At 36.6% G+C, this 26,938-nt stretch overlaps 1 protein-coding gene across 5 annotated transcripts in view; it reads left to right on the forward strand.

The window, feature by feature from the left end:
• UNC13C (unc-13 homolog C) overlaps nucleotides 1-26,938 on the forward strand; it is a 627,591-nt gene that overhangs the window by 435,654 nt on the left and 164,999 nt on the right. For all 5 annotated transcript variants that reach the window (XM_086710729.1, XM_086710726.1, XM_086710727.1 and 2 more), the window contains exon 22: nucleotides 3,559-3,644. In XM_086710729.1, the coding sequence (XP_086566855.1) occupies nucleotides 3,559-3,644 (86 nt within the window). The remainder of the gene's footprint in view (nucleotides 1-3,558; nucleotides 3,645-26,938) is intronic.

Here is a 26,938-nt window from a genome sequence, read left to right on the forward strand (position 1 = left end):
TTTAGCTCCTCGTGATTATTTCTTAGTCCCTTGATCTCTGTAGCAATAGATTCTCTGATGTCCTGTATGCTTTTTTCAAGCCCAGTGTTTAATTTTATGACTATTATTCTAAATCCTTGTTCTGTTATATTGCTTAAATCATTTTAGATCAATTTGTTAGCTGTTGTTATTTCCTGGAGTTTCTTTTGAGGACAATTCTTCCATTTTATCATTTTGGTAGTCCCTGCAGTAGCTCCAAACTGCAGGGCACTTCCCCTGTGTTGTCTGGAGTAACTTTTGTTGGTGGGCACGGCTTCAGTCAGACCTGAAATCTACCCCCAGCCCACCACTGGGGCCACAGTCAGACTGGTGTGTACCTTCCCCTTTCTCAGAGGCAGGACTCACTGTGGAGTGGGATGGCCCCTGTCTGGGCTACTTACACACTGCCAGGCTTGTGGTGCTGCTTCTATGGGATCTGGCGTATTAGCCGGGGTGGATGCACAAGGTGCACAGGGGTGGGAGGGGCAGACTTAGCTGGCTTTGCTGTATGTGGTCCCCAGCGGGAGGGGCCCTACAGCACCCAGAGGGAAGCAGGCCCATCAGAGGGATGGATCCACAGAAGCACAGCATTGGGCGTTTGTGCGGTGCAAGCAAGCTCGGTGAGGGGAACTGGTTCCCTTTGGAATTTTGGCTAGGGGATGGGAGAGGGAAATGGTGCTTGCCAGTGCCTTTGTTCTCCACTGAGCTGAGCTCTGCCTTCCAAGACTCAACACCTCTCCCTCCTGGTGTCCTCTTGCTCTCCCTGCACTCCGAGAGCAGAGGTGTTGACTTTTAACATTCCAGATGATAAGTCCCTCTGGCTGTCAGAACTCACGCAGTCCAGCCCCTCCGCTTTTGCCAGCCAGACTTTTGGGGCTCTGCCTCGCCAGGAGGGCTGCCCCTCCACTGCCCCAGTTCCCTCCCACCAGTCCGTGTAGCACGCACTGCCTCTCCACCCTTCCTACCCTCTTCCATGGGCCTCTTGTCTATGCTTGGCTCCAGGGAGTCCCTTCAGCTAGTCTTCTGGCAGTTTTCTGGGTTGTTTAGGCAGATGTGGGTGGAATCAAAGCGATCAGCAGGACGAGGTGAGCCCAGCATCCTCCTATGCCACCATCATCCTAATCCTATCTCCCAAAGGCTTTTGTCTTGAAATCTATATTATTTTTTGTTCTTCTTAGTCTTTTGCTTTACCAAGTAAATTTTACAGTCACTTTGTCAGTTTCCACACAAAAAAAATCCTGCTGGAATTCTGATTGAGATTCATTGAATCTATAAATCAATTTGGAAAAAAATGACATTCTAACAATATCTAGTATATCCATCCTTAAGTATATTTCTCCATTTAGGTTTTATTTGGTGTCTCTCCTCAGTACTTTGTAGTTTTCTTCTTATAAATCTTGTACATATGTTTTTACATTTATACCTAAGTATTTGATAAATTTTTCTGCTATTTTGAATGATGCCATTATTTTAATTTCAATTTCCAGTGGTTCATTGCTAGTATATAGAAATAATTTTGTGTATTGACTTTACATTCCGTGACCCTCAGAACCAAATTAGTAGCTTTTTTCTAGGTTATTTTTAGGATTTTTCACATAGATTATCATGTGTCTGCCCTAGAATTTTATTTCTTCCTTTGCTATATGTCTATGTTCCTCTTGTCTTATTTCTTTTTCTTGCCTTTTTCAATCTTTAGGAGCACTAGTATAATATTTAATAGAAGTAGTGAATGTAAATATCACTGCTTTGATTCTGATCTTAGCTTGAGACTATTGACTAAAATGTTAGTTGTAAGTTTTTGCAGATTCTCTTTATAAGGTTGAGTTCCCTCTACTTTCTAATTTTCAGAGCTTTTGTTTATTTATCATCAATGAATGTTGAGCTTTGTCAGATACTTTTTCTGGATCTATTGAGATAATAAGTTTTTCTCTTTAGTCTGTTGATATAATAAATTACATTGATTCATTTTTTAATGTAGAACTGACATTGCATTTTGGACATTAACTTCTCTCAATCATGATGTATTACCCTTTTTATATATTGAAGGATTGAATTTGCCATTTTTTACTGAGAATTTTGCAAGTATTTTTGTGAGAGATATTATTTGTTAGTTTTCTTTTTGTATTACGTCTTTTTTTAAATATCAGAACACTATAAAGTGAATTAATATGTTCTTTGTTCTTGATTCAAAAAATTAATTTCCTCCTTTTATGAGTTTAAAGCATTCTCATTATGTCATATTACTTACAATTTTGTTAGTGCATAATTGTTACATAACAATTAATATGCCACAAATTGTGATGTTAGTAGCTATCCACGAATGAAAACTGTTAAAATAAATTACTCGCCCAAAGTTATTTTTATATCAATAGAGTAAAATTTAATATTGAAAACTAATTTGTATACATTTAGGTTATATATTTTTTTATCATAGAATGTGTTCTGAGTTTACTTGATAAATGTACAGATTCTGCATGTTAGTTTTAAAATATCACTTGACATTATTAGGCAAATTGATAGATGGCAGTCGGTAAGGAATATGTGATGAAACATGCCTACTTTTGGTGGCAAGTGGGGCTAGAATAGTCTTATGTAGTGTCAGTGTTGTTGGTGGTGGTGTTTTTCTTATTTGAGGTCATATTGAGGTCATATTAACTTAGATAACACTTTCTATCCCATTCAGGAGTGTTACTCTGTTTTGATTTAAACTCAAAAATAGAGGTGAATGTGAGAGCTATTTTTGTTCCTTAACATATTTTTTTGTCTCTTAGTATATATTATTTTTATATGCGTGTATATATTAAATATTTGTGAGAAAAGAAAGTACTTTCAGTCTTAACATATTGGCATGTGGTGTTTTCAGTATAATGAAAAGACTTGGTCATTATCTTCGTTGGGCTTATATTACTAGGAGCTTTATCATAAGATTGAAACCCCATCCACACAGAATGGGTATTTAGCAGCCATAGTAATCTTAGTCCTAAAGTCTATTTGACCTAAAACACAGAGTTGCTTGGAAATTCTAGAGTCCTGATTAATGGGTTCAGAGTGGGCCATTTTACAAGAAGTGAGGAGCCTTTCTGGAGATAATTTATTTTAAGCAAATAGAGAGTGGAAGCACTCAAGCTTGCTTTAAGGAAAATGGCTAACAGATTAATGCAAGGTGTTGTTTTGTTGTTATGCAGTACCAGGGACTCAGAATCATATGCCCTATCTTCAGAATTGAATTATATGAAAATAGAGTGCTTGACCAAACTAAAGGGCTTTTTAGAGCAAACAAACACATAGCCTAAGACATCCATCACAAGCCCCAAGCACCACTTTGGTACTAATGCTACAGAGTCTCTTTTCCCAGCACCAAATAATTGTGTTTATTTCTGTACTCTGGTATGTGGCTTTTTCCCTATGAAAGTTTATAAAGTAAAATCTCATAAATAAAAGTATTTATGAGGTATATAACAATTACTGTGGCATATATGTAAAGCTGTTTTTTAGGCACATTTCTCTTTCCGATGCACTAATATATGTGTTTGGTTTTAGGTTTCCTCAAGAACTGAACATGGGAAAAATAAGCGCTGAAATTATGTGGACCCTTTTTGCTCAGGATATGAAATATGCATTAGAAGGTAATTACGAATATTTATACCTCTTTGAACACATGTTTTAAGTAAATTGTGATGTTAATTTCTTGATCTTAAATGTAAAGAACTGATGGAGTAGAACATTGTAGTGATTAGTTCTAAAACATATTTCTACATTATGGGGAAATATAGATCTCAAAGTCTTTTAAAAGCCCTAAAAGCATACATTTTTAATCAAGTTGTCTACGTTGCAGGATCATAATAAGTATTTCGCTTGTAGGACAATGCTCAGATGCAGGAATACCTTATGGCAGTTCATTTACCAAAGCAGACCATATTGAAGGCGTGAGTGAGTTGTATTAGTCTAGCAATTTGTCTAGGTAGACTTGGAAATTGTACCCATGGTTATGAAAGTTAGAATCTGACCAGTTTTTAAAAAGACCATGGCAAAGCTATTTATCATGAACTCTGCTCTCAGTCAGTCTAAATCTTTTAAGGGAAATAGAGCTCTTTAAAATAGAACTCTAAGTTTAAAAATTCTATCCATATCCTTTGAGCACTCACACTATGGTTAGAGTTAGAGCACTGGAAACCAGTCTAGAGTTCCTGTCCTCTAGGGATTTAGAGTCAAGTAGCAAATTTTCTTTGCATTTGTTCAACAGTATATTTTGAACTCCTAGATGCTAAATGTCCATCACTATACTCAGTGTGGAGTATATAGCAGTGAACAAGACAGCCACGGTCCCTGCCCTCAACAAAATTATGGAGGGTAGCCACAAGAAGTATGGGGTGGTCAAGTCTAATGATGATAGAATGTTTAGAGGAAAAGCACGTAAATCAGATTTGGGACATGGGAGCAAGGTAGGCTTTCTAGAGGCACTTAGTCTGAGGAAGTGTTATCTTGACCAAAACCTGAAGTATAAGTAGGAGTTAGTTCTGGGAAGAGATGAGCAAGAAACATCTCTTTCATGTCCTGGCAGAGGACAGACTGTTAGCAGTTAGAGTGAGTACAAGGTACGTTCACGAAAATCACACTCAGCAGGCCCTATGAACAAGACATAGCAAGAAGAGAGGCTGGAAAAACTAGCAGGGACCAGCATACAGGACCTGGTGGGATGTGGTGAGGAGTTTAACTCTCTGCGAAGACAAATAAGAGATAATGAAAGGATTTCAGAAGTACATGTCTTGTTCAGATTTGCAACTTAGAAAAAGCATTTTGGCTGTAATATGAAGAACAGATTAATAGGGTAAGACTGGTACAGAGTTCATGCTCATTGTATCATGTTGTTGTTTTTATTTTTGTTTTTTTAGCATTGCTAAAATGTAAGCATGTTGCTGGGGGACACAGAGGGAACATATAGACGTTTTTGTTATTTGAAAAAGAAGGCACACAGTAGATTTTAATATCCAGTTTTCTGGTAAAGTCCAGCTCTCCCACCCACAAATAGAGAGGTTTTCTGTCTTTAAAATTAAACCAGACTGTTGAGAGGCACAAACTCCTTATTCTTCAGTAAGATGTTTCTTCTCCATTGTATTAGTCAGCCTTGTTCTCTCTACTTCTGTGCCTGCCTCCCACCAACTACATCCTTTCCTACCAATCTCCTTCAGTTTTCTCTTTGAAATTCAAGAGTCTCTTAAGTCAAATGGGGAGCACCAGTACACTAGGCCACTAAGGTTCCTCATCTAGCATGTACTCCCTTCTTTTATCCTTTACACTCTTCCACTCTCCTCCAATGTCTGTCAGGCATCTCAAACTTTGTAAGATCACTAAAGTAATGTTTATGTTAAAGAATTTAAAATACCAAAAATTTGGTGTTTGTTTGCAACAACATTGAAAATAGGAATGCTAAAGGAGAGCATCTCTAACTTTGATTAGAGGCTTGGTTCATAATTTTGTGTAGGAACAGTATCCCCAAATGCTGAGATTGTATCATCAAAAGTCAGCTCCAAGATCATTCACACATATTTTTAAGAAGGCATGGTAAATATAGTAAGGGAATACGTTGGGTTGCAGTTAATGATTTATGCAACTTCTTCTACCAGATGAGAAGACTTTTGAGTGCAAAGATTTTTTTTCAACCTTTGTATGCATTGAACATCAAGAGAAAGTCACTGTGTGTTTGTTTTCTTGAAATGAATCGCAAATGAGATAATCCTATAGAAACAACCTTGGAGACAAGAATAACTACCATGTTCAAAGTAAACATTTGTGGTATTGTTAGTTGGGAGGCAACAAGATACCTGAGACTGGGAAACCCACCTTTAGAAAGCTTTATCACTCATGGGCTGGACAACCCTGGAAATTAGTGCTTCTTCAAACCTTGATTTTCTTTTCAATAAAAAAGGTGATAAGAGTCCCCAGGTTGGTGTGAGTATTGCATGATAGGTTAAATGTGCTTGGCAAACTTGAAAGCACTGTGCTAACAGGAGGGGGCCATTATTATTCTATACAGGGGAAAAGATCTGTCAGAGTCTCAAAGCAATCTCCTTTATGGGTCATTCAAAGTTTAAACCTCTAGGAAAGTGTTCACAAATGCATGTGAATCTGTCCACTTTCTCTCCCTTTTTCCTTTACACTCTTTCAGTCTAATAAGTGGCTTCAAGAAAAAGACTGTACCTTTTTAAAAATGTGGCATGAATAATAATCACTAGAGAAAATGAAGACTAACAGCCCCTCGCAGAGTAGAGGGCATGTACTTAAAAACATTCATCTGGCAGGCTTTTTTCAACATTGATAGTAATGTTCTTACTTGCCCTACTTGCTTTCTAAAATGTTAAAATTTACTGACTATGGAGTAGTGCTTCCAGCTCTTGACCTAGAAAGACTCTGTGTTGGCGTTAAATAATTTGGGCTACGTAGTTCGACTTGTGACTAAAGCATCAGAGCCCAACTTGTGAGCAACCTGTGATGAAGTCAGGTCAACAGAGAAGAGCCAGTTAGATAGAACTTTTTGACCTGTAGCTGTTTGCAGCATTTTGCTTTTCTTCATGAACTCGTCACCTGCTGTAAAAGAATTAATCTAATTTAAAATCAAATATCTTTTCTGCAACTTCACTCAATCTATATGAGCCAAGTTATTTTGTTTTTTAACCCTTGACATTAATCACCTTACAAGCTTGATAAACAGTAATTCATTTGATCACTATGGTGATAATTTATTGAATGAACCCAGAATAAATGATTTTACCAATTAAAAAGAAAAAAAAAGATGAACTTTCTCTGGAAAAGAGAGCATAGGAAGGGGGAACATGGTGAAACAAAGTTGGTTTTGTGGAATTGTTTCTAAATAATTTATTCTAAAAGCTCTTGGAGTCTTTACCCTGGCAGGTACAAAATGTAGGTTTTGTAGTAATTTAGACCTAGGTTTGGGTTCAGACTCTGCTACTTTCCATTAACTTCTTAGCTCTGATTTTGGACAATTTATTAAACTCAATAAGCCTCACTTTCCATCTTTGTAAACAAGCGGCAAAAATACCTACCCCATAAATTATTGTAAGAAGAAATAAAAAGACACAGAGGTATGGAGATAAGGGGAATAATTTCCTACAAAATAATACTCAACAAATACTAGCCATAATGACAACCTTAAGGATTATAATTTAGTAAACAAGAACTTGGAAATGATTTATAATACCACCAAAATGTTTAGATGACTATTAGTGACTAAAATGTTTAATTGGTAATTCCTATTGACTGCAGACATTGTGTTTGTCATGTTGATATGCACAGATTTGGTTGCCTGCCAATTCTTAAATCAGGACAGTCCTGTTCAGGGTACTGATTGTATAACATATGTCTGTGTCTTCACAGCCTTTATTAAGAGCAAACCCTGCTAGGCCCCAAGATAACAGCCAGATGGTAGATTGGGTCCACAAGGATTCAGGTGGTTTCTAATTAATAGCTCTGTAAAAGAATGTTTGGGATTCTTTTAAATACTTAGTCTTAAATTGGGGTTTGTGGCTGGTCTTCAAATCATGTTCTGAAATTTGTATCCACATTTAGGAGGGGGTAGGCTAGGAGAGGGGTGCCTAAGGCATTGGTCACATTCTCAGATGAATCTTTGAATAGAAAAAGTCACTGAAAATAAATTGGTTAAAAATTACTGTTTTACTTTAATAACTTAGGCCAAGATAAAATTAATTATAATATGTAACACAGAATCATCTTTCACCTGGCATTAGTAAAGTCTCTCATATCAATGCTCCTCAAACTTTAGTTTGCCCAGTAGTTACCTGGGAATCTTGGGAAAACACAGACTTTGACTGAGTAGATCTTTTACAGGAGGCAGGATTCTCTTCATTTCTAACATAATCTGAGCTGATACCCAGCTGGTTGGTGTACCACACACTGAATATGGCCAGGATTAAATGCTGTAGTTAAAGTAAAGCAATAGTTCTGGATATTTTGCCTTTTTATTACTGACCTTGGTTGTCTGCTACTAAGTTATGTTGAATCTCACCAATGGGTGAAGATTCTCAAACCTGTTTTTGTAATTTTTCAGCAGCTCATCGTGCTAGTAAGCCGAACTATTGCTGCTAATTCTTCCTCAAACTTTCCCTTCTCCACCTTGTCTTAACTTATAAAATAAAATATTTGCCTGTTGAGTACCTTCTGAAAGTTCTTTACTCCCTTCATATTTATTGTTATGATCTTCTCTCGAAAAAAGTATGATCTCTATTGCTTTTCACCCAAATGTCAGGCCACCCTGTGCATTTAAGGGCATTGCCCTTGACATTGTAGCCACAAAGACAAGGAGAACACAAAGGCATGGTTACATCGTTACTGGTCTTGTTGACTACCTTGACTATACCAGAAGAACTGACTTGCCCCATGAATTTTGCTAACCTCTCTTAGGGTATTCTCATACTTAACATCTTTCTGCTCTACCTCATGCTTAGTCTACTTCAAACCATTATTTCACACTTATCACCTTTCTGGTACACTTGTCAGCAGTTTTCTGCCGATTTTCAAGTCTACCCTCACAAGCCACTGGTTGTCAATTTATCTTGATCTTCATTTTTTTAGTAGAGAAGAGTAGTTTCATACTAAATTCTACATTGAATAAAATCTCTCTAGAAACAATGGATTTCTTTTTTCCACTACTTCCTACTTTGAATCTTCCTCAATGTTATTTGAATGACAGAGATTAAAACTATACCTATACACTATGCCCATATATACTGTACCTATACACTTCAAAGACTCTGGATGGAGCAGAGATGGAAAGCACTTTGTAAAGGATCTCTCTGGCCTCCTTCTCTTACAGCAATAATAGTCAACCTATTTGTTGTTGTTGTTGTTTTCCATTATCTAACATTCTTCAAAGGTCCATGAGTAACAGGGATGTGAGTGTTTCTTAACAAAGGAGAGAGAGCACATGTCTTTCCCTCATCCTGTTGAAAATTTTCAGTATTACTCTTTTCAAGAAGCCAATGACTTTTGGGGTGCCTGGGTGGCTTAGTTAAGTGTCCGACTTCAGCTCAGGTCATGATCTCAAGGTTCGTGGGTTCAAGCCCTGCGCTGGTCTTTGTACTGACAGCTCAGTGCCTGGAGCCTCCTTCAGATTGTGTCACCCTCTCTCTGTGCCCCTCCCCTGCTCACACTCTGTCTCTCTCTCAAAAATAAATAAATATTTTTAAAAATTTTTAATTAAAAAAAAGAAACATATGACTTTTGAATGATTCAAAGAAATAACATAATACTTATTTGTGAAAATATTAGCTTGGAACAGACAATGTCTTGTACCTGAAAAAAAAATTCTATCCTCTATTTCATATGACTAATAAGTCATTTTCCTATTCTAAAAGCTATTTGTTAAGATTTAGGTACTTTAAGAATGACTACCAGAATACCACAGAGACAGTTAAACAGTACTGGAGGACACTTTCACTTTCCTGATATTATAAAATAGCATTAGTATCATTCCATTTGCCTAAGCTAAAAATTGGGTAGTCAAGGTTGACTTCTTTCTCTCCTCTGCATCTAATTAGCAAATAGATACTATAAGTTCTATGTCTAAATTCTCCTCCATAATCTTCTTTTCTATGCTTCTTACTATTGTCCTTGTTTAGATACACATATTTTCTGCTTTCACTTTCATTGATAGGGTTCTTCCTTTCTAGATGCCTCCCTGACCACTGGATAAAGGTCACATTCCTTAGCATAGCCTGGACCAGTACCTTACTCTTCTTTCTGTACCTAGTTTTAGCCCTAGTGTTTTATGCTGTAGCTACATCCACATGTTTGAAATTTCTCTGAAATCCTCTTAAAAGTTCCTGCCTCAGGACATTGTGCCTAATGCCCCCCCATCCCTACCCAAGCTTTTCCCTAATCGCCATCCCTAACAAAGACTCATGTAGTCTTCTGGGTTAAGTTCAGAATTTCTTATTATGTTAAGTTTTCCCTGGCATTCTCAGAGAGAAATAAGTACTTGGTCCCTATTCTCCCATAATATTTCCAATTATAACATTTGTTCATGTGTTACACTTCATAAATACATGACTCACTATGCCCTGAGCTCTTATTCATTTTTTGCTCTCCCCTTGCTCTGACACATAATAGAAATGTTCTGGACCAATGAATGCACACAGGAGTATAAGCCTGTGTTTACAAACAGGCAAAATCATAGTTGTATGTTCCATTCTCAAAATGCTGATTTCCATCGACAATTCAGTACAGTCACACAAACCTCATACAATCTCATATAAAAAAGAACATTTCCCAACAATTATTTTCACCACATGTGGTTGTGACAGTTCTAGAAGTGTTTAATAATCATAGCTGTGAAAAAAAACCTAAATACTTTGGTTTACCCACAGAAACTCAGTGTGTGTGTACATGTGTATGTTGCTCATGCATTTGCATGTGGTAAGAAAAGATGGTACATTTACCATAAAGTACAAGCTATACTTCCTTAATTAATTATAAACAATTTCTTCCAGTTATACCCTATTTATTAGCCCCACCTCCATTTCTGTGACATCCTACCAATTTGTATTAATCTATATTCATGCTGAATTCCAAATCTAGATAACTGGACAACAAGTGAAAACAAAACTGAAATCACTAATTCTCAGTACTCATTACTGCAAATAAACAGTTCTGTTCATTTGAATTTTCAGTAGCAGTTCACATCAGTCCTCTGTAAACTGAAATAAGATTTCTGGATTAATGTATCAGTTTAGATGGGGCAGTTTATTTGAGAGATTATGTGTTACATCTGTACCTCAATCCCCCCAAATAAAGGCAAGAACAAGATATGTTTTATATTTGCCCCCACTCTCCCAAAAAATAAAGGCAAGAGCAAAGTGTATTTATTTGTATTTAAGTTTTCCTGATCCACTAGCCCAGGTGGTTCTCAAAAGGTGGGGCCCAGCAGTGTGTTTTCTCTTTTTTTTTTTTATTTTTTTATTTACGTTTTTAGAGAGAGAGAGAGAGCAAGAGCATGCACACAACCAGGGGGCAGGGGAAAACAGAGAGAGAGAGAGAAGATCTTAAGCAGGCTCCACACTCAGTGTGAGATCATGACCTGAGCTGAAATCAAGAGTCAGATGCTTAAGCCACCCACAGGCCCCCTAGCAGCCTGTTTTTAAAACAAGACCTCCAGGTGGTTCTGTTGCATGCTAAATTTTGAGATGATCATTGTTTTAATTTATAAGAAAAGAAGAATATAAGAAAAATTAAAATAATAAGAAAAAGAAGAAAATTTAAAAAATCATAATTTTCAAGGAAATAAAAGGAGGAAGTCAAGTCCAGTAGCATGAAACTCAATAGGATAAAAATGACAGGGAAGATATTGATGACTCAGCCAAGAAGGAATATAACTCTTAGGTTAAGGAAAGTCCATGGAGTATTCAATAATATAAATGAAAATGAACCTCTGTTACAAAAGAATGAAAAATTGCTTATTTTGTTTAATCTCCTGTTCAAAAGAAAAATACAAACACATATTGCATTCATGTCAAGCCATTTTCATTTTTTTTTTTTGCCTTGGAGTCATAATCCAATAAAAGCAAATAAATTTCCTCTAATATTTGTATCTTTATTTAACTATTTCTTTGAGTAGGACAAAATTCAATGCATTCTGAAACAGCTAATGCTCTGTTGTTGTTGTTGTTGTTGTTGTTGTTGTTTTAATGTTTTTCATTTATTTTGAGAGAGAGTGTAGGACAGGGGTAGAGAGAGAATCCCAAGCAGGCTCTGTGCTGTCATCACAGAGACTGACACAGGTCCTGATCCCATGAACTGTGAGACCATGACCTGAGCTGAAATCTAGTCAGAGGCTTAACCAACTGAGCCACCCAGGTGCTCCAATGCTTCTTTGTACCATAAAATGCTGCAAAGCCAAATACTATAGAAGGTGGATAACTAGCTTTACCATTTACTTATGTTTTATTAATCTTATCAGTATGACTTTAACTGGTGATTTCAACAAAACTTTGACATATTTAACTGTTGACCATGTTTGATATAAGTTTTACAGAATAAACATTTTCATTGTTTTTAAGTAGAATGAGTGGTCTTACTAGTGACATTCTCAATTATATGACATTATGAACTCTTTGGAGGAAGGGACCATATTGACCATGTTCAATCCTTAGCACAAATGTAGCAGGTATAGGTTCTCAGTAAATAATCATTGGATGAAAATCCAAGGTGGACAGAACTCTGTACATATGCATTTGTGTGTAGGTTAACTACATAATTCAGAATGATTTTCATCTTCATTAGGACCAAAGGTTGCACTTTGTCAAAACTTTCTATATGGTTTCCAGAACATTCTATATTGAAGTATATTACTCATCAGTTTAATTGTTTATATTAGTATTTGGAAAATAGCATAGTAAAGCTTCAGTTGATCAGGATGCCTTTTATTAGATAAGCCTTTGAGATTCAGTTGTTAACCAAATAATATATATAATAACCTACTCTTATATATAATGATCTATTTTACATTAGCAAGCATAGCACACAAAACATATGGCAAAACTCTCAGAACCAAATTTTAGCCATCAAACAGATTTCACAGGCTGATTAATAAAAATCAACTTTCAAGCTACATAATCAAAAATATAAAAACATTATATTAAGTCTCCCATGGCATTTATTGTGGAAATAGAGATCATTGAGAGTAACCGTTGAAAACGAGGACAAGACTGTGATGGACACACATCCCTATGTTCTGTTCTTTCCTTCCTACTGCTGCCTGCCCCTCCTCCTTCTTTATCATCCTCTTGAAAATTGGTACACTCAGGACTTTCCAGCAGATTGGATTCACTAAGGTATTTGGGAAATGTTAGATATCTCTTACAAAAATCTAAAATCAAGGGGTGCCTGGGTAGCTCAGTCGGTTAAGCGGCCGACTTCGGCTCGGGTCATGATCTCGCGGTCCGTGGGTTCGAGCCCCACATCGGGCTCTGTGCTGACAGCTCAGAGCCTGGAGCCTGTTTCAGATTCTGTGTCTCCCTCTATCTGACCCTCCCCCGTTCATGCTCTCAAAATAAATAAACGTTGAAAAAAATACTTTATTACAAAAATCTGAAATCAAAATAAGAAAGGAAAAGCATTAAAATTAAAAACTGGGCTAGGTGGGGATGGTGAATAAATCCTGCTTACACGGTGAACTGGCAGTGGGTATGTGGGCACAAACATAAAGGAAAATAAAATGGAAACTAGAAATGAGCTTATTACCCTTTGCTTTTCACCTTCTAAACATAGTATTTTTTAGACATTTAGGGGATTCTTGCCTCCTTTCATCTTCACTGTGAAGGAAAGTATCAGTGTTAGTTCAAATGACCTAAACTTGGAAGCAAAGAACCCTTTTCACATTTACACTAAATGCATTTCGTAGTTTCCTCCTCTCTGGTAGCACCTCTCCCCCTGCAAATTAAGTTGTAACTACTCATTTTGTATTTCTGGAGTAGATCTAGAGGGTAAACTGTGTGTAATTAATCTAGAACAAGCTGACTAAAATATTTAGCTTCAAAATAACAGGAAGGAAAAATAGGCATTCAGGAGTGTTTGTAATGCTATTATTTCACCTTAACCTTTAACCATCTACTAACTCACCTTATAATCTATTTCAGTAAAAGATAATTAAAATATGTTGACCTGAGTAATATACTGTGTTCCTTTGACAGAAATGAGTGTATTCGAGTAAAATCTAATTAAATAGCCTGCCACTTTCTCTAGGTTCCCAAATCTCTGACTCAAAAACTAATCACACAGCAGAAACAGGTCTAAATTAACTTACACTGTGGATGCGGCCTCACTAGCAGCACAAGCAGATCCATTTGTCAAACACACCCCATGTGTGTTCTGAAATTAAGTCCAGTGGTTTTTAAGTCTGTCTTTTAACTTTAGCAGAATCCTAGGTAAATGGAAATGATTTCCCAAAAGCCCAGTGACCTGGTTTTTTAGAACCAAGAGATGGAGCATCACTTATGCAAATATTTTAAATTGTTACATGGCTATTTATAAATAGCAATAAAGATTTTTGTGGTCATTTTCTCTCTACCCAGACTCAAGCTCTAGCAAGAAAATTCTAGCAGTATTTGACATAGTCCTGTTATTAATTTGGTATTGAAATAAAAAACCGTGAGTAGTGCATGCCAATAATCCAAGGGTTCAGATGGGCAACCTGACCATCTGACCTCCTGTGAAATACTGAGCTTTGTCACATTTTTCTTTTAAGATACTCTCTGAATTGAAATTCTTTGTTGACTTAATTCAGGGTCCCTGCTGTCATGAGCATAGCTGGCCTTTAACTGTTGAGATTGGTACAGCTCGAGTCTTGTGATTTTTCTTTTTTCCTGTTTGAACATGAGTCCTCTGGAAAATATAAGGCAGGAGATTGGGTTCTCTTTCTCTCCCTCATAAAGCATGCCTACTTCACTAGCTGATCATTTCTTTATATCTTAGATGGGCATAAAGAATAAAATGAAGAGATCACCTGCAATAACACCAAAATAGCAAAAGGGAAACTTTCAGGCAGTTACCCAAAAAGTATAAAGTTTAGGATTAGCGTATCAGTTATTTATTGCTTTGTAACAAATTATGTCAAAACTTTGTGTTTTAAACCATAAATAAATGCATAGTATCTCTTATGGTTTCTATGGGAGAGGAGTTTCTCGGTTGGGGTTTCCTATGAGGTCATGTTAGGATATTGGCCAGGGCTGCAGTTGCTGAAGGCTTGCTGGGCTGGAGAATCTGTTTCCCCAGTGGCTCACTCACATGGCTATCCCAAGCCTTTTCAGGCTTTTGGTGGGAGGCCTCAGTTATTCTCAGTGTAGAACTCCTCACAAACTGCTTGACTGTTCTCACATGTAGCAGCTACCTCTTCCCAGAGCAAGCACTGCAAGGGGAAGGGTAGAAACTGCAGTATCTTTTCTGTCCTAGCCTGAGAAGTTATGCTCCATCACTTGTACAGTGTCTTATTGGTCACACAGTTCAGTTTATTGAGTGTGGGAGGGAGTGCTCACGGACATAAATTCCAAGAAGCAAGTGTCCTCTTGAAGCCTGGCTAGCACAGTTAATGTGCGCTTCTCTGACCAGTTCTTTATGTTAGCGTAGTCTTGTATTAGGATGGGATTTTAATATTTATTTGATTTTATTTATTTGTTTTTAATGTTTGTTTATTTTTGAGAGAGAGAGAGACAGAGGCCAAGTGGGGAAGAAATAGAGAGAGAGGGAAACACAGAATCTGAGGCAGGCTCCAGGCCCTGAGCTGTCAGCACAGAGCCTGACATGGGACTTGAACTCATGAACTGTCAGATCATGACCTGAGCCAAAGTCAGACACACTCAACCAACTGAGCCACCCAGGCGCCCCAATATTTGATTTCAAACAAAAGTGACAGTCAACATGGTTAAAACCAATTTTCTTCTTTCCTTCAGCCCCTCTCACTACCACAAGAAGGGAGGATAACATGAACAAACTCTTGAAATCTTCTGAAGATAAATTTATTTCCAAGATGCCAGGGCTCTTGTTAGCCCTCTCTAGTGTCTTAGCTAAACTCTTTTGGGAAGGGAAGTCTGGTTCACTGAGAGGAAATTAACCTCACTGATGAGTTGGGGCTAGCAGTTTAAAAACACTGCTCTTAAAATTAAGCTCCGAGTGGGGCGCCTGGGTGGCGCAGTCGGTTAAGCGTCCGACTTCAGCCAGGTCACGATCTCACGGTCCGTGAGTTCGAGCCCCGCATCAGGCTCTGGGCTGATGGCTCAGAGCCTGGAGCCTGTTTCACATTCTGTGTCTCCCTCTCTCTCTGCCCCTCCCCCGTTCATGCTCTGTCTCTCTCTGTCCCAAAAATAAATAAACGTTGAAAAAAAAAAAAATTAAAAAAAAAAAATTAAGCTCCGAGGAGTCAGAAAATGCTTAATCCCGTTTACAGTTGAACCCTCATTCCTAGTCAATGTTGGATAGTAAAATAATAATCTTTCAATCATTTAAAAATGCTCTATGCAGTAGGCCTTAAGTTCCACAAAAGAACATCAGCTATATTTTCTAATTCATGACTTCAAATACCAGTAGATCATATACGTAATTTCCTGAGTACTATTTGGGAATTTGACACAACTTGGGGCTGACTTTTGTGTACCTAGTTCTCTCCAATATCTATAATGAGAATGATATACTTAAGCATAAATTTTTTCCCTTAAGACTAATTAATATATTCCTGGCCAATTATCACATCTCTTGGGGAAATTTTTGAATGGAGTATTTGAAAGTGGAAATCTGTAGTAGGTCATAATTACCTTGAGGAAAATGTAGTAAGAGTACAATCAAGAAAATAAAGTTAAAGTGGAATTTTCTTTTTTTTTTTTTTTTTTTTTAATTTTTTTTTTCAACGTTTATTTATTTTTGGGACAGAGAGAGACAGAGCATGAACGGGGGAAGGGCAGAGAGAGAGGGAGACACAGAATCGGAAACAGGCTCCAGGCTCTGAGCCATCAGCCCAGAGCCTGACGCGGGGCTCGAACCCACGGACCGTGAGATCGTGACCTGGCTGAAGTCGGACGCTTAACCGACTGCGCCACCCAGGCGCCCCTGGAATTTTCTAAAAATAAAGAAATGAGTTTGTATATGTCAATATCATAATAGAGTAAATTATCTACTTATATGAAAAGAATATATTTAGTTAATTTTTTCACTTATTGTCTTCCTACTATAAATCCTTTAGCCATATCTCATTTGGGAAAAAGGGGAAAATGAAAGCAAAGAAGAAGTGATAAAACCTTGATTAGATTTTTCTTATTTTTTAATTTAATTTATTTATTTTGAGTGGGGGGGGAGGGGAAGAGAGAGAGAGAGAGAGAGAAAATCTCAGGCTGACAGCCCAGAGCCCAATGCAGAGTTCAAACTCCTGAACAGAGAGATCATGGCCTGAGCCAAAGTCAAGAGTCTAAGCCTTAACCAACTGAGCCACCCAGGTGCCCCTTTTCTTCCTTATCACTAGCATTTGGGGAAAAAAAAAAGTTTAGAGAAATAAATTTAAAGTAATTGTTAAAATTAGTTTAGCAAAACTTAATTCAAATAGGAAATACAAATATTTAAATAGCACCACCCTAGATGCTGATTTCTGCCTTGCTGCCCCTGGTAAGTTTTAAAGAAGACAAAATGATTTAATGAATGGATATTATCTAAACTGGTTGACTTTAATTATAGAATTTGTAAATTTAATCTTCTCGTTAAATCATATCAAATCAGTCACAAGTACAGCCATGCATGCATACATACAGATGGAACCAAAAAATGCAAATATCTGTGATCCTTTTGGTAATATTTTGGCCAAGAATCTGTCTTGTTTGGAGATAGCCAATACTCAGTAATTAAAAATGTTTTGGCAGCAAAAGAAACCTGGAGAGTAGATGACAATTGGTATAAAATCAGGTCCAGAAACTTTCCTGTTGAGGATCCCTAAAAACCCTGCTTTTGCCATGTTTTTATTTGAAGACCTTCCAGAGAAATATGTGAAGGCATGACCTCCTGTGGGCTCTCTTGGGGTGACTACCAATCATATGGACTATGAATGCTATGTATAGATGTGAACCGATATATACAACTTGAGGAAAAGGGGAAAGGCTCTGGCTAAAACACTTTTATTCTTAAAATCAGAGCTTTGCAAGCATGTCAAACAACATATACATATTTTACCCTGTTAGGAAACTACTTGTGTGTGGTGTGATGGTGATGGAACTTCAGACTCATTTCAGTCCCATAACAGTACTCAAGATGGCAAAAAGAGATGCATTAAGAGGCAAGAAGAGGACATTTTTAGAAGCTTAACAGGAAAGGAAGACAGAGGTTATACCTGATGACAGTCTGATGTCAGAACAGAGCAGGCTGGAGCATGAAAGCAATTTGGAAGGAGAACAGAAATATTTAATGGGGAAAGTGAGTACATTCTGCTGTTGCAGTATGATAATCCTCTCCTCTTTCTCCCCAAAAGACTTCAGTGCACTGTAAGCTACTTGTCATTGGAAATGTTCTTTAGGAATGCTCCAGAATGCTAAATCCTCACTTCAGAATAGGTCTGACTAGAGCTGAGTCTGACATGCTAACGCATGAGTGCCATGTGCCGCAGGAAATTCCAGCCCTTTATCTCCCAGCAGGGACCACTTTAACATATAACAGAGTGTGAGTGGCATTATTTTGTTATATATTAACATAATATATTATTTATTTCAATATTATAATACAATATCTTAAATAATAGTTTTTTCTTTAATAAAAACAGGAAATTATCTATAAGCTCCAGTACCATCGCTATGATGAACAAAAACTTCATTGTGGCACAGCTCGTAACTCACTGTGTAGATGGCAGTGTGCCATAACACCATGGTCAAGATCCACTGCTGTGGCTTAGAGGAATACAAAGGCAAAAAGTTAAAGAAAAAAAAATGAAAGCTGGGCACAAGGTGGAAATATGTGTGAAGATTCTGTAGAGGCAGAAGAGAGGCCTCTAGCGATAAGTAGTTTGCAAGCAGGAAAACTCCAGCACAGGAGAATTACGATTCAGGTATAAAAGCTGAGGTACCATCGCATGCTCCACGTAAGAAAAACTGACAGGTACAACTAAGCACAAGAGATTGTCTTAATAGACTCAAATGCAAATGAGGCCTAGAATACTTGTTTATTCTTTTTTCAATAATTGTAATCCCTCTTAGTGATACAGTTCAGAGGAGTTTGTCCACGTCGTGAGAAGTTAGTGTAGATCAATTGCCTTCTCATTTGCTTTATAGAACACTATCGAAAATTTATGGACTACTTTGTGGTAAGTGAAATGTTAATAAAGACTCCAAAGCAGGTAATTTTTCCTCTCTGTGACAAAGTATGTTTATTATATATCTGTTTCTGTAAAAACTATTTCCCCAAGATAGTGCTTACAACAAGGAAAATTTATTGTTTTAGGCAATTCTGTAGGTCAGAAGTCTAACATGAGTCTCTTAGCTAAATCAAGGTATTGGAAGGATTGCCTTTCTTTTGGAAGGCTGTATGGGAGAATACATTTCCTTGCTTTTAGAGGCGTATAGCTTTTAGAGGGTTCCCACATTTCCTGGCTTATGGCCACCTTCCATCTTAAAAGCCATCAATATTTATTCAAGTCTGTCTCACACTGAATCACTCTTACACTGACTCTTCTGCCTCCTTTCCTACATTTAAGTACCCTGGAAATTACATTAGGCCTATCTTTAAATCCAGGATAATGTCCCTACCCTAAGGTCAGCCTATTAGCCAGCTTAATTCCAACTACAAACTTAATTTTCGTTTGCCATGTAACAGAAGATATAGGTTCTGAGGATTAGGATATGAACTTTTTTGAGAGTGGGGGAGTGTCTGGAATTATTTTGCTGAACGTAGTCATCTGAGCCTGGCTCAGCTGAGTCCTGTAGCTTAGGGTCTTTTATGAGGCTGCAATCAAGGTATCATCCAAGACTGTGGTCTCATCTGATTGCTCAGTTGTGAAGGAACTGCTTCCAAGCTCTATCATGTGGTAGTTGGCAGAATTTAGTTTTTCAAACGTTGTTAGGTTGATGGTCTAACTTCTTCCTTGGCAGTTGGCCAATGACCATTCTTAGTTCCTGGTCAGGTGGGCCTCTCCAACATGGCCTCTTCATCAAGTTGTGGAAGCCAAGAAAACAACAGAGAGAGTCTATTAGCAAGTGGAATTCATAATCTCTTGTAACCCAATCACAAACCTGTTATCTCACAGCTTTCATTGTATTCTGCTATACAAATGAATAGGTCAATAGGTCCAAGCTAGAGTCAAGGGGAAGAGGATTACCCCTTAAATACCAGAAGGTGGGGATCATTTTGGGTTGTTTTAGAGGATGTCTTGCACAGAGTGCTTACCAACAAAGAATACTGGCTTTAATCAGACAGGCTGAGTACAAACTCTGTCACCACTTACCATCCACTTGATATTGAGAAATTGTCATGTCAGTTCTATGCTTCAACTTCTTTACCTGAGAAATTACATTGTTTTGAGGATTAAATGAGATAAGCAATGGGGCTGGACAATTGCTTGGCACCTGCGAATCAGTGCTTGATGAACGTTAGCTTTGGTGATGTTTATTTAAGTCTTTACTTAAATGGAGGGTTCAGTGTGAAAACATGAGTTCAAAATTTTTGAACTAGATATATTCTCAAGCCTTATGTAAATTAAGAATCTATGTATTTCATTAAAGACCTAAAAGCTCAGTTTTTCCTCCTATTAAAATGCATGAAAAATATGGAACATGACATTTTATTTAACACCAGAGGATATTACAGAATGATTTATTCTTTGTTTAAAAATTTAGTGTTAGTTTTTTGAAAAAAAAAAAAGAAATTATGGGAAATTTGGAAGATATAAAGAAACACCAAAAATAATATTAACATGGGATGCCTGGGTGGCTCAGTCGGTTGAGCGTCTGACTACAGCTCAGGTCATGATCTTGTGGTCAGTGGCTTCGAACCCCACATCAGGTTCTGTGCTGACAGTTCTGAGGCTGGAGCATGCGTTGGATTCTGTCTCTCTCTCTCTGTTTCTGCCCCTCCCCCACTCTCGCTCTGTCTCGGTCTCTCAAAAATGAATAAATGTTTTAAAAAATTAAAAATAATATTAACATTACCTAGTCTTATTATCCAGAAATTACATATATAAACATATATAATACATATATATACACTTATGCATATGTTTTCACAAATTTGTCATATTATTAATATACTTTTATATCTTTAGCTTTTATATATATTATAACTAACCAAGTTACTTTTTAAGTGAAAATATCCTATTATGGTTTTATTTTTTTACTTTTTTACAATGTCATCCCTGATCTTAATTTAGTTATTTGTCCAGCATATATCTGCAAGTCTTATTAGAAAGTGTACATGGTTATATATTCTAAGCCCTGCATGTTTGAAAATGTCTCTATGTTGAACTTGAATGACAGCTTGGCTAGGGGTGTAATTATTGGGTCATACTTGTTTTCCTTCAAAACTCTGTAGACATTTCTCTATTAGCTCATGGTGTTCAGGGTTATAGCAAAGGAATGTAAGACCAGAATAGTTTTTTTGTTTGTTTTTTTTAAACAATCTGTTGTGTTTTGTCTTAGCCTAGATGCTAATTAGACTTTAAAAATTTATTTTAAAGATTGAAAATATGTTGAAGAGCTGCTTTCATTGTTAATTTTTCCTGGTACTCAATGAGATCTTAAAATTTCTTAGTTATTTCTTCAATTCACAAACCATCTTTATATTGTGTCTCTGCTTTGAATTGACAAAAATCAAATCACATCATTCATATGCTCATAACCCTCATCACACTTAGAATGAAATCCTGAAAGTCTCTACCCTAGACCATAAGGCTCTCACATTTTGCTGGTGGCTTCTCTCTGAACTCATCTCCTTCCATTCTCAGCTCATTTATTTGCCTCAGCCACTCTGACCACCTTGCCCTTCCCAATCATATGAAACACATCTCTCCCTCAGGTTCTTGGCACATACTGTTCACTCTGCCTGTAAAGCTTGCATCCTTATCCACTTGAGGTATCTGAAAACGAAGTCTTTGCCACCTTACGAAACAGGAAAACAGAACCACCTCCAATCTATCACCTTAACGTACTTATCTGTTTATTGCCCATTTCCCCTGTGGACTGTAAGCTCCATGAGAGCAGAGAGATTTCTGTTTTGTTGACTGGTATAACTGCAGCATCTGCAAAAGTACCTTGACACATGGATGCTAGTAGTTAACAAATCTATGTTGCATGAGTGACTTCCTCAAGTGAGTTTCCTGGCATTCTGTCTATGCCAGCCCTAAAGGGACATAACCAAGCATAGCTGCTGAATCCCCGGGCAGTGTATCTTTTACCCTCTGTGGTGTTTATCAAAAGGTTGATATACCCTTACTACTCCTTCTTGCTCTTTCTTCCTGCCCCACTGTTCTGGGTTGTGTACTGGTGGGTTTCTACCTCTTTGTTAACAGTTGTTTCCTCATATGCCTCCTTCCTTTCCTTTGGTCCCATGTTTCTCAAGTCTTGCGTAATTTCTTAAAGTTTTTGGCATATGAATACCATATTTCCCTGGAGCCTTGGCTCATAGAGGCTTTTGAAAGCATGGAACGAAACAATGCTCAAAGTCCTTTAGTATATTTACAGGGTTGGGCAACCATCCTCATAATCTAATTAGAACATTTTCATCATTGCAAAAAGAAACCTTGTATTGCTTAGCAGTAATGTTGCTTTTCCCCCACCCCCTTTGAACTGTACACATTAAATAGATGACCTTTGTGCTAGGTAAATTATATCTCCATAAAGTTGCATTTAAAAAGTGATTTAAAAGCAAGAGTGTTAAATAGATGTTTTCAATTCTGATGATGAAAACAGGCATAGAGAATCCTCTGAGGTTAACTGGTTAAAGCCTTCTTTTATGAACTTCCCATATGTTCCATCCTTTTACCTTTTAAAGAAATGCAATGGTTTTTAACTTTAACACATCCATTATATTTTTCAAATCATAACAGTTATTCCTTATGAACCATAATAGGTGGTTACATGTAAATAAATATGGAAACATATAGTTATAATTAGGCTTAACATATTAACTATAACTAGTAGTTTTTCCATTATTTCTCTCAAATTCATTCACCTAGAGATATAAATTTCCTTTTCTAATAGGTATCAGTATTATTCATGAATACTTATTCACTTATAATTTCATTAGTTTTTTTTTTTTCTGAGTTGAATTTTACCCAAGTTTATTAATTTCAGGTTTTATCATCTATTAGTTATTATACTTTATGGGAAATTAATATTGAAACTGCAGTGACAATGTTGTCATTTTGACATTCCTTTATTTCTCTTTGCCTAAGGTGAAATATGTCATGTGACTTAAAAAGTAAGGATCAGAAAATAAAGAGCAATACACCTCTGAATCAAATGTATGAGATTGGATTGAGATAGTGAAAACTTATTTTTAATCCTGTTTTATCTTTGATAGTTAAAAGCATATGATATACTGAGATGTATACTTGTCACTAAAATACTTTATTGTAATGCAATTTGAGAAAATTAACCTATGAACAAATATATAATTGGCTACCACTTTATTTTTTAGAGTTTACTTCATATTCAGGCATATCTTTAACCATAAAACTGTCTCTAATAGTATATTGAAATATTGGATAAGTGAAAGTCTCAGATTCCATACTCAATTTTCATGGAAACAAGGAAAAATAAACTACCTTTTTACCCTCTTAAGTTATGATTTATCAGCTCTTACTCCATTTAACTTCTGGTGAGAAAGCATTATTACATTTGGTTTTATACCCTTCAAAGTATTATACCTTAAACATTTTGGTTACTACTTGATAACCAAATGCAACTGGCATCACCTACCATTTGTAGTAAAATATAAAGCAATCCTAAAATTATTACTAATCTTTGCATGTTTCTTTCATGGTTAATTCTGCTTTTCATTTATAACGTTCATTTTTTTTAATGTTTATTTATTCTTTGAGAGAGAAAGAGAGAGCATGAGCAGGGTAGGGGCAGAGACAGAGGGAGATACAGAATCTGAAGCAGGCTCCAGACTCTGAGCGGTCAGCACAGAGCCTGATGCGGGGATCGAACTCACGAACTGGGAGATCATGACCTGAGCTGAAGTCAGACACTCAACTGACTGAGCCACCCAGGCGCCCCAAGTTTCAACATTTTTTAATTTAATTTAAGTTTATGTGTTTGAGAGGAGAGAACACGAGCAGGGGAGGGGCAGAGAGAGAGAGGAGAGAAAGAATACCAAGCAGGCTTTGTGCTGTTAGCATGGAGCCCGATGTGGGGCTTGATCTCAGGTATCATGAGATCATGATATGAACCAAAACAAAGAGTCAGAAGCTTAACCGACTGAGTCACCCAGCTGCCCCTCAACATTTTTTAAATGTGCTACTTGCTCATACTCATTAATGTATTATACTCCTCAACATCCTATAAGGTAAATCAGTATTAAGTACTATTAATAGAAATTAATATAAACAGAGGTTAAATGACTTGCCAAATCATATTTCCTATGCCATTGCTTTTAAAAGAGTTATCTTGCTTAAATTGCTACTAACTGAATAGAACTGTTTGCATGGGAATTTGAATCACATTTTCTTTCCACTACATGGAAGAGGGGCCTTGTGAGATTGGTAACTACACTAAATACGATCTCAGGAAGGTTCAATAGGCAGAATGAGCCTGCTGGTAATGGAGGTCTTTCATTCATTTATTCCTCTGAGAGGTTCTGGAATTTGGCAACTATATTCAATAGCTAATGTAACCAAGGGAACAGTTGGTGTAGGGGTTTGGGCAGATTTTGCCTATTTTGTGAACCAAGTCTTCCTGTGGGAAATTTCAGAGATCATGAACCATGTTGCAAATTCTCTTTAAAGAAAACCTGGACAGGAGATGATAACACTCAAAGCAGTAGCATTAACATTTTTGTTTCCCATTGCCCTTGCAAACAAAGTAATTTGTTAACTCACTGCTCCGGAAGGAGCATTCAGAATAATTATTGTTAACAGAGTACTGGATTTGAAGTTTTATTTTGGTGAATGTTTGATTTTGTTAAATTACATCTTCAAGAAAAGTAATGTATAAAGCTGATTACAGTCAGCTTTATAACATGAGAATTTCCTGGAATAATTAAAATTTTTAAAACTGAAATCTCCTCAAATTTTGTGTCATCATATTGAGGAACCACCTCTGCTAATTTTACTTCTCTGAATAACAAGACTTTGTCCTACCTAAGGATCCAATACTTTTCCTCTGTCTTTATAGCAGTCTCAGAACTTATGCCTCTTTCTATAATGTCTATTTAAAATGTATAATAGAGCATTGAATATGCAATGTCACATCTTGTCAGCACATGCCACTATATTAAAACGTACACCCAGCTGGCTTTATTTATTTTAATCTTTAAAGTTTGATGAAATGAATTCTGATTGTTTCACCATTCTTGTAAGATCCACATTCTGTAAAACACATCTACTTAAGACATGTGCTGTAATCTTACGTAATACGAATTGATTGCAACTGAGGAAGTACTTTTGAAGATTGTTGGTTTTATGCAAATTACTTTCTTACTATTTTCCGGAATTCAGAATATCCTATAGTTATGTTGACTACGTCTTCTAACCAAAATAACAAGACACATAGTCTGACAGGTAAGGGATTGTTTTCATATAATGTAGAACAACATATTTGAAATAGGAACAATGTCAAAGAACCCTGACGATGTAGTCTCCATAGTTATAATATTAGGAGTTACCAAATAATCATTCTGAAAAGTCATTCAAATCATTTTAAAAAGTCTACTACAAAAATATTCTAAGATGTGAGTTGGCCTATAATTTTTATTTAAATGTGTTCCATAATCCATAGAAAAATGTTACTCATTTATTTGACCACTTAAAGAGCTAATATTTAAAAGTCTATTCTTTATCAGGCACTGTGTTAGGTATTTTGGACCAAAAAGAGGGAGTCTCTGTCCTTATGGAGCTCATAATCGTGTCAAGGAGATAAGTATTTATCAAATATTCATGCTTCTGTAAGTAAAAGTGACCGATATCTTCTTTAAAGGATGAGTATATTGTGCTTTAAGAACATTTGAGAGGGCATTTTATTTTATCGCGTGATTCAGAAAAATGTTCCTTAAGGAAGTGATTTTCATACTGAGATCTCGAGAACAAACAGAAGTTAACCAGTTGAAAGGAATGGCAAGATCTGTTGTAATGAAAAAACATTTTAAGCCAGTAAATATAGAGCAAAATATTTTCCTTTAAAATACTGATTATAAATAGCACCACTGACCCTGTAAGTTGATATTTTCTGAAATTAAAAATTTACATTTCTCTGTTGACTGCCTGCAATGGGAGTATTTGGTTTATATGCATACACATTCACCAATTTGGCATGTCTGGTTACAGATCTGCTTCTTCCCATTGTAGAATTAGCCTCCCTTTGGATAATTGCTCTCATTGGTTACCACTTAGCCTCAACTCTTTTTTGTGCTGGCAAGTCCCCAGAAAGTTCCAAAAGAGGAAATGCATGTCCATCTTTAGCTATTTGATTATGTGTATGGTATTTTAGTCATGAAATAATTTCCAGCTGGCAAGCTTGACATACATATTCAACAGCAAGCATCTAAATATTGTTGTTGCATCTATTACATAAACTGCAAAGAAACTCAACAGATGCTTTGAAATTTATAAAACTTGTAATTCTCAAAACAGTTGGTGTTTCTATCATAAAGCTGGAGTCTTATCTATGATTGATTTGATTGTTCACATTACAACCCTTCACTTCCCCGAATCTATAGAGTGTTTATTTTCTGGGCTCTCATATGTTCTCTTACTTCAGAGGTAGGCCATTTTCCCAGAAGTCAGGCTGTGGGTGAAGTTGAATTGGTAGGGAAGCTTTTATGAAGAGAATCATGCCTGTTAGAATTTAAGACATGTCAGAGGGAGCTCAGATAGGTCAACTCAGCTCTCTTGCAAACAAGAACACTGGTAACAAGGAACATCAAATAATTGCTCAAGGTCACACAGATGGTTAAAACTGAGGGATATGAGCCCCCTTTTCCGGGATCTGTCTACTTTAGTTTGTATTACACATTTTATAGGCTAATGGTTAAAATCAACTTTTGAACCCCATGAAATAAGAAATAGCTTTTAACTAAGGTACTTATAGGGAGCACAAGATATTGCTACATATTGGCTATATGATCAAAGTTATTATTCCTATGCCCTTATATTTCTTATAGTCTTTGATTATCTCAAATCCTTAAATTTATCCAAGTAGCAGGGGTGGATCTGTTCATA

The sequence above is a fragment of the Puma concolor genome, chromosome B3 (assembly GCF_028749965.1).
Source record: "Puma concolor isolate L17-30 chromosome B3, mPumCon1.1.hap2, whole genome shotgun sequence".
Taxonomy (NCBI): Eukaryota; Metazoa; Chordata; class Mammalia; order Carnivora; family Felidae; genus Puma; species Puma concolor.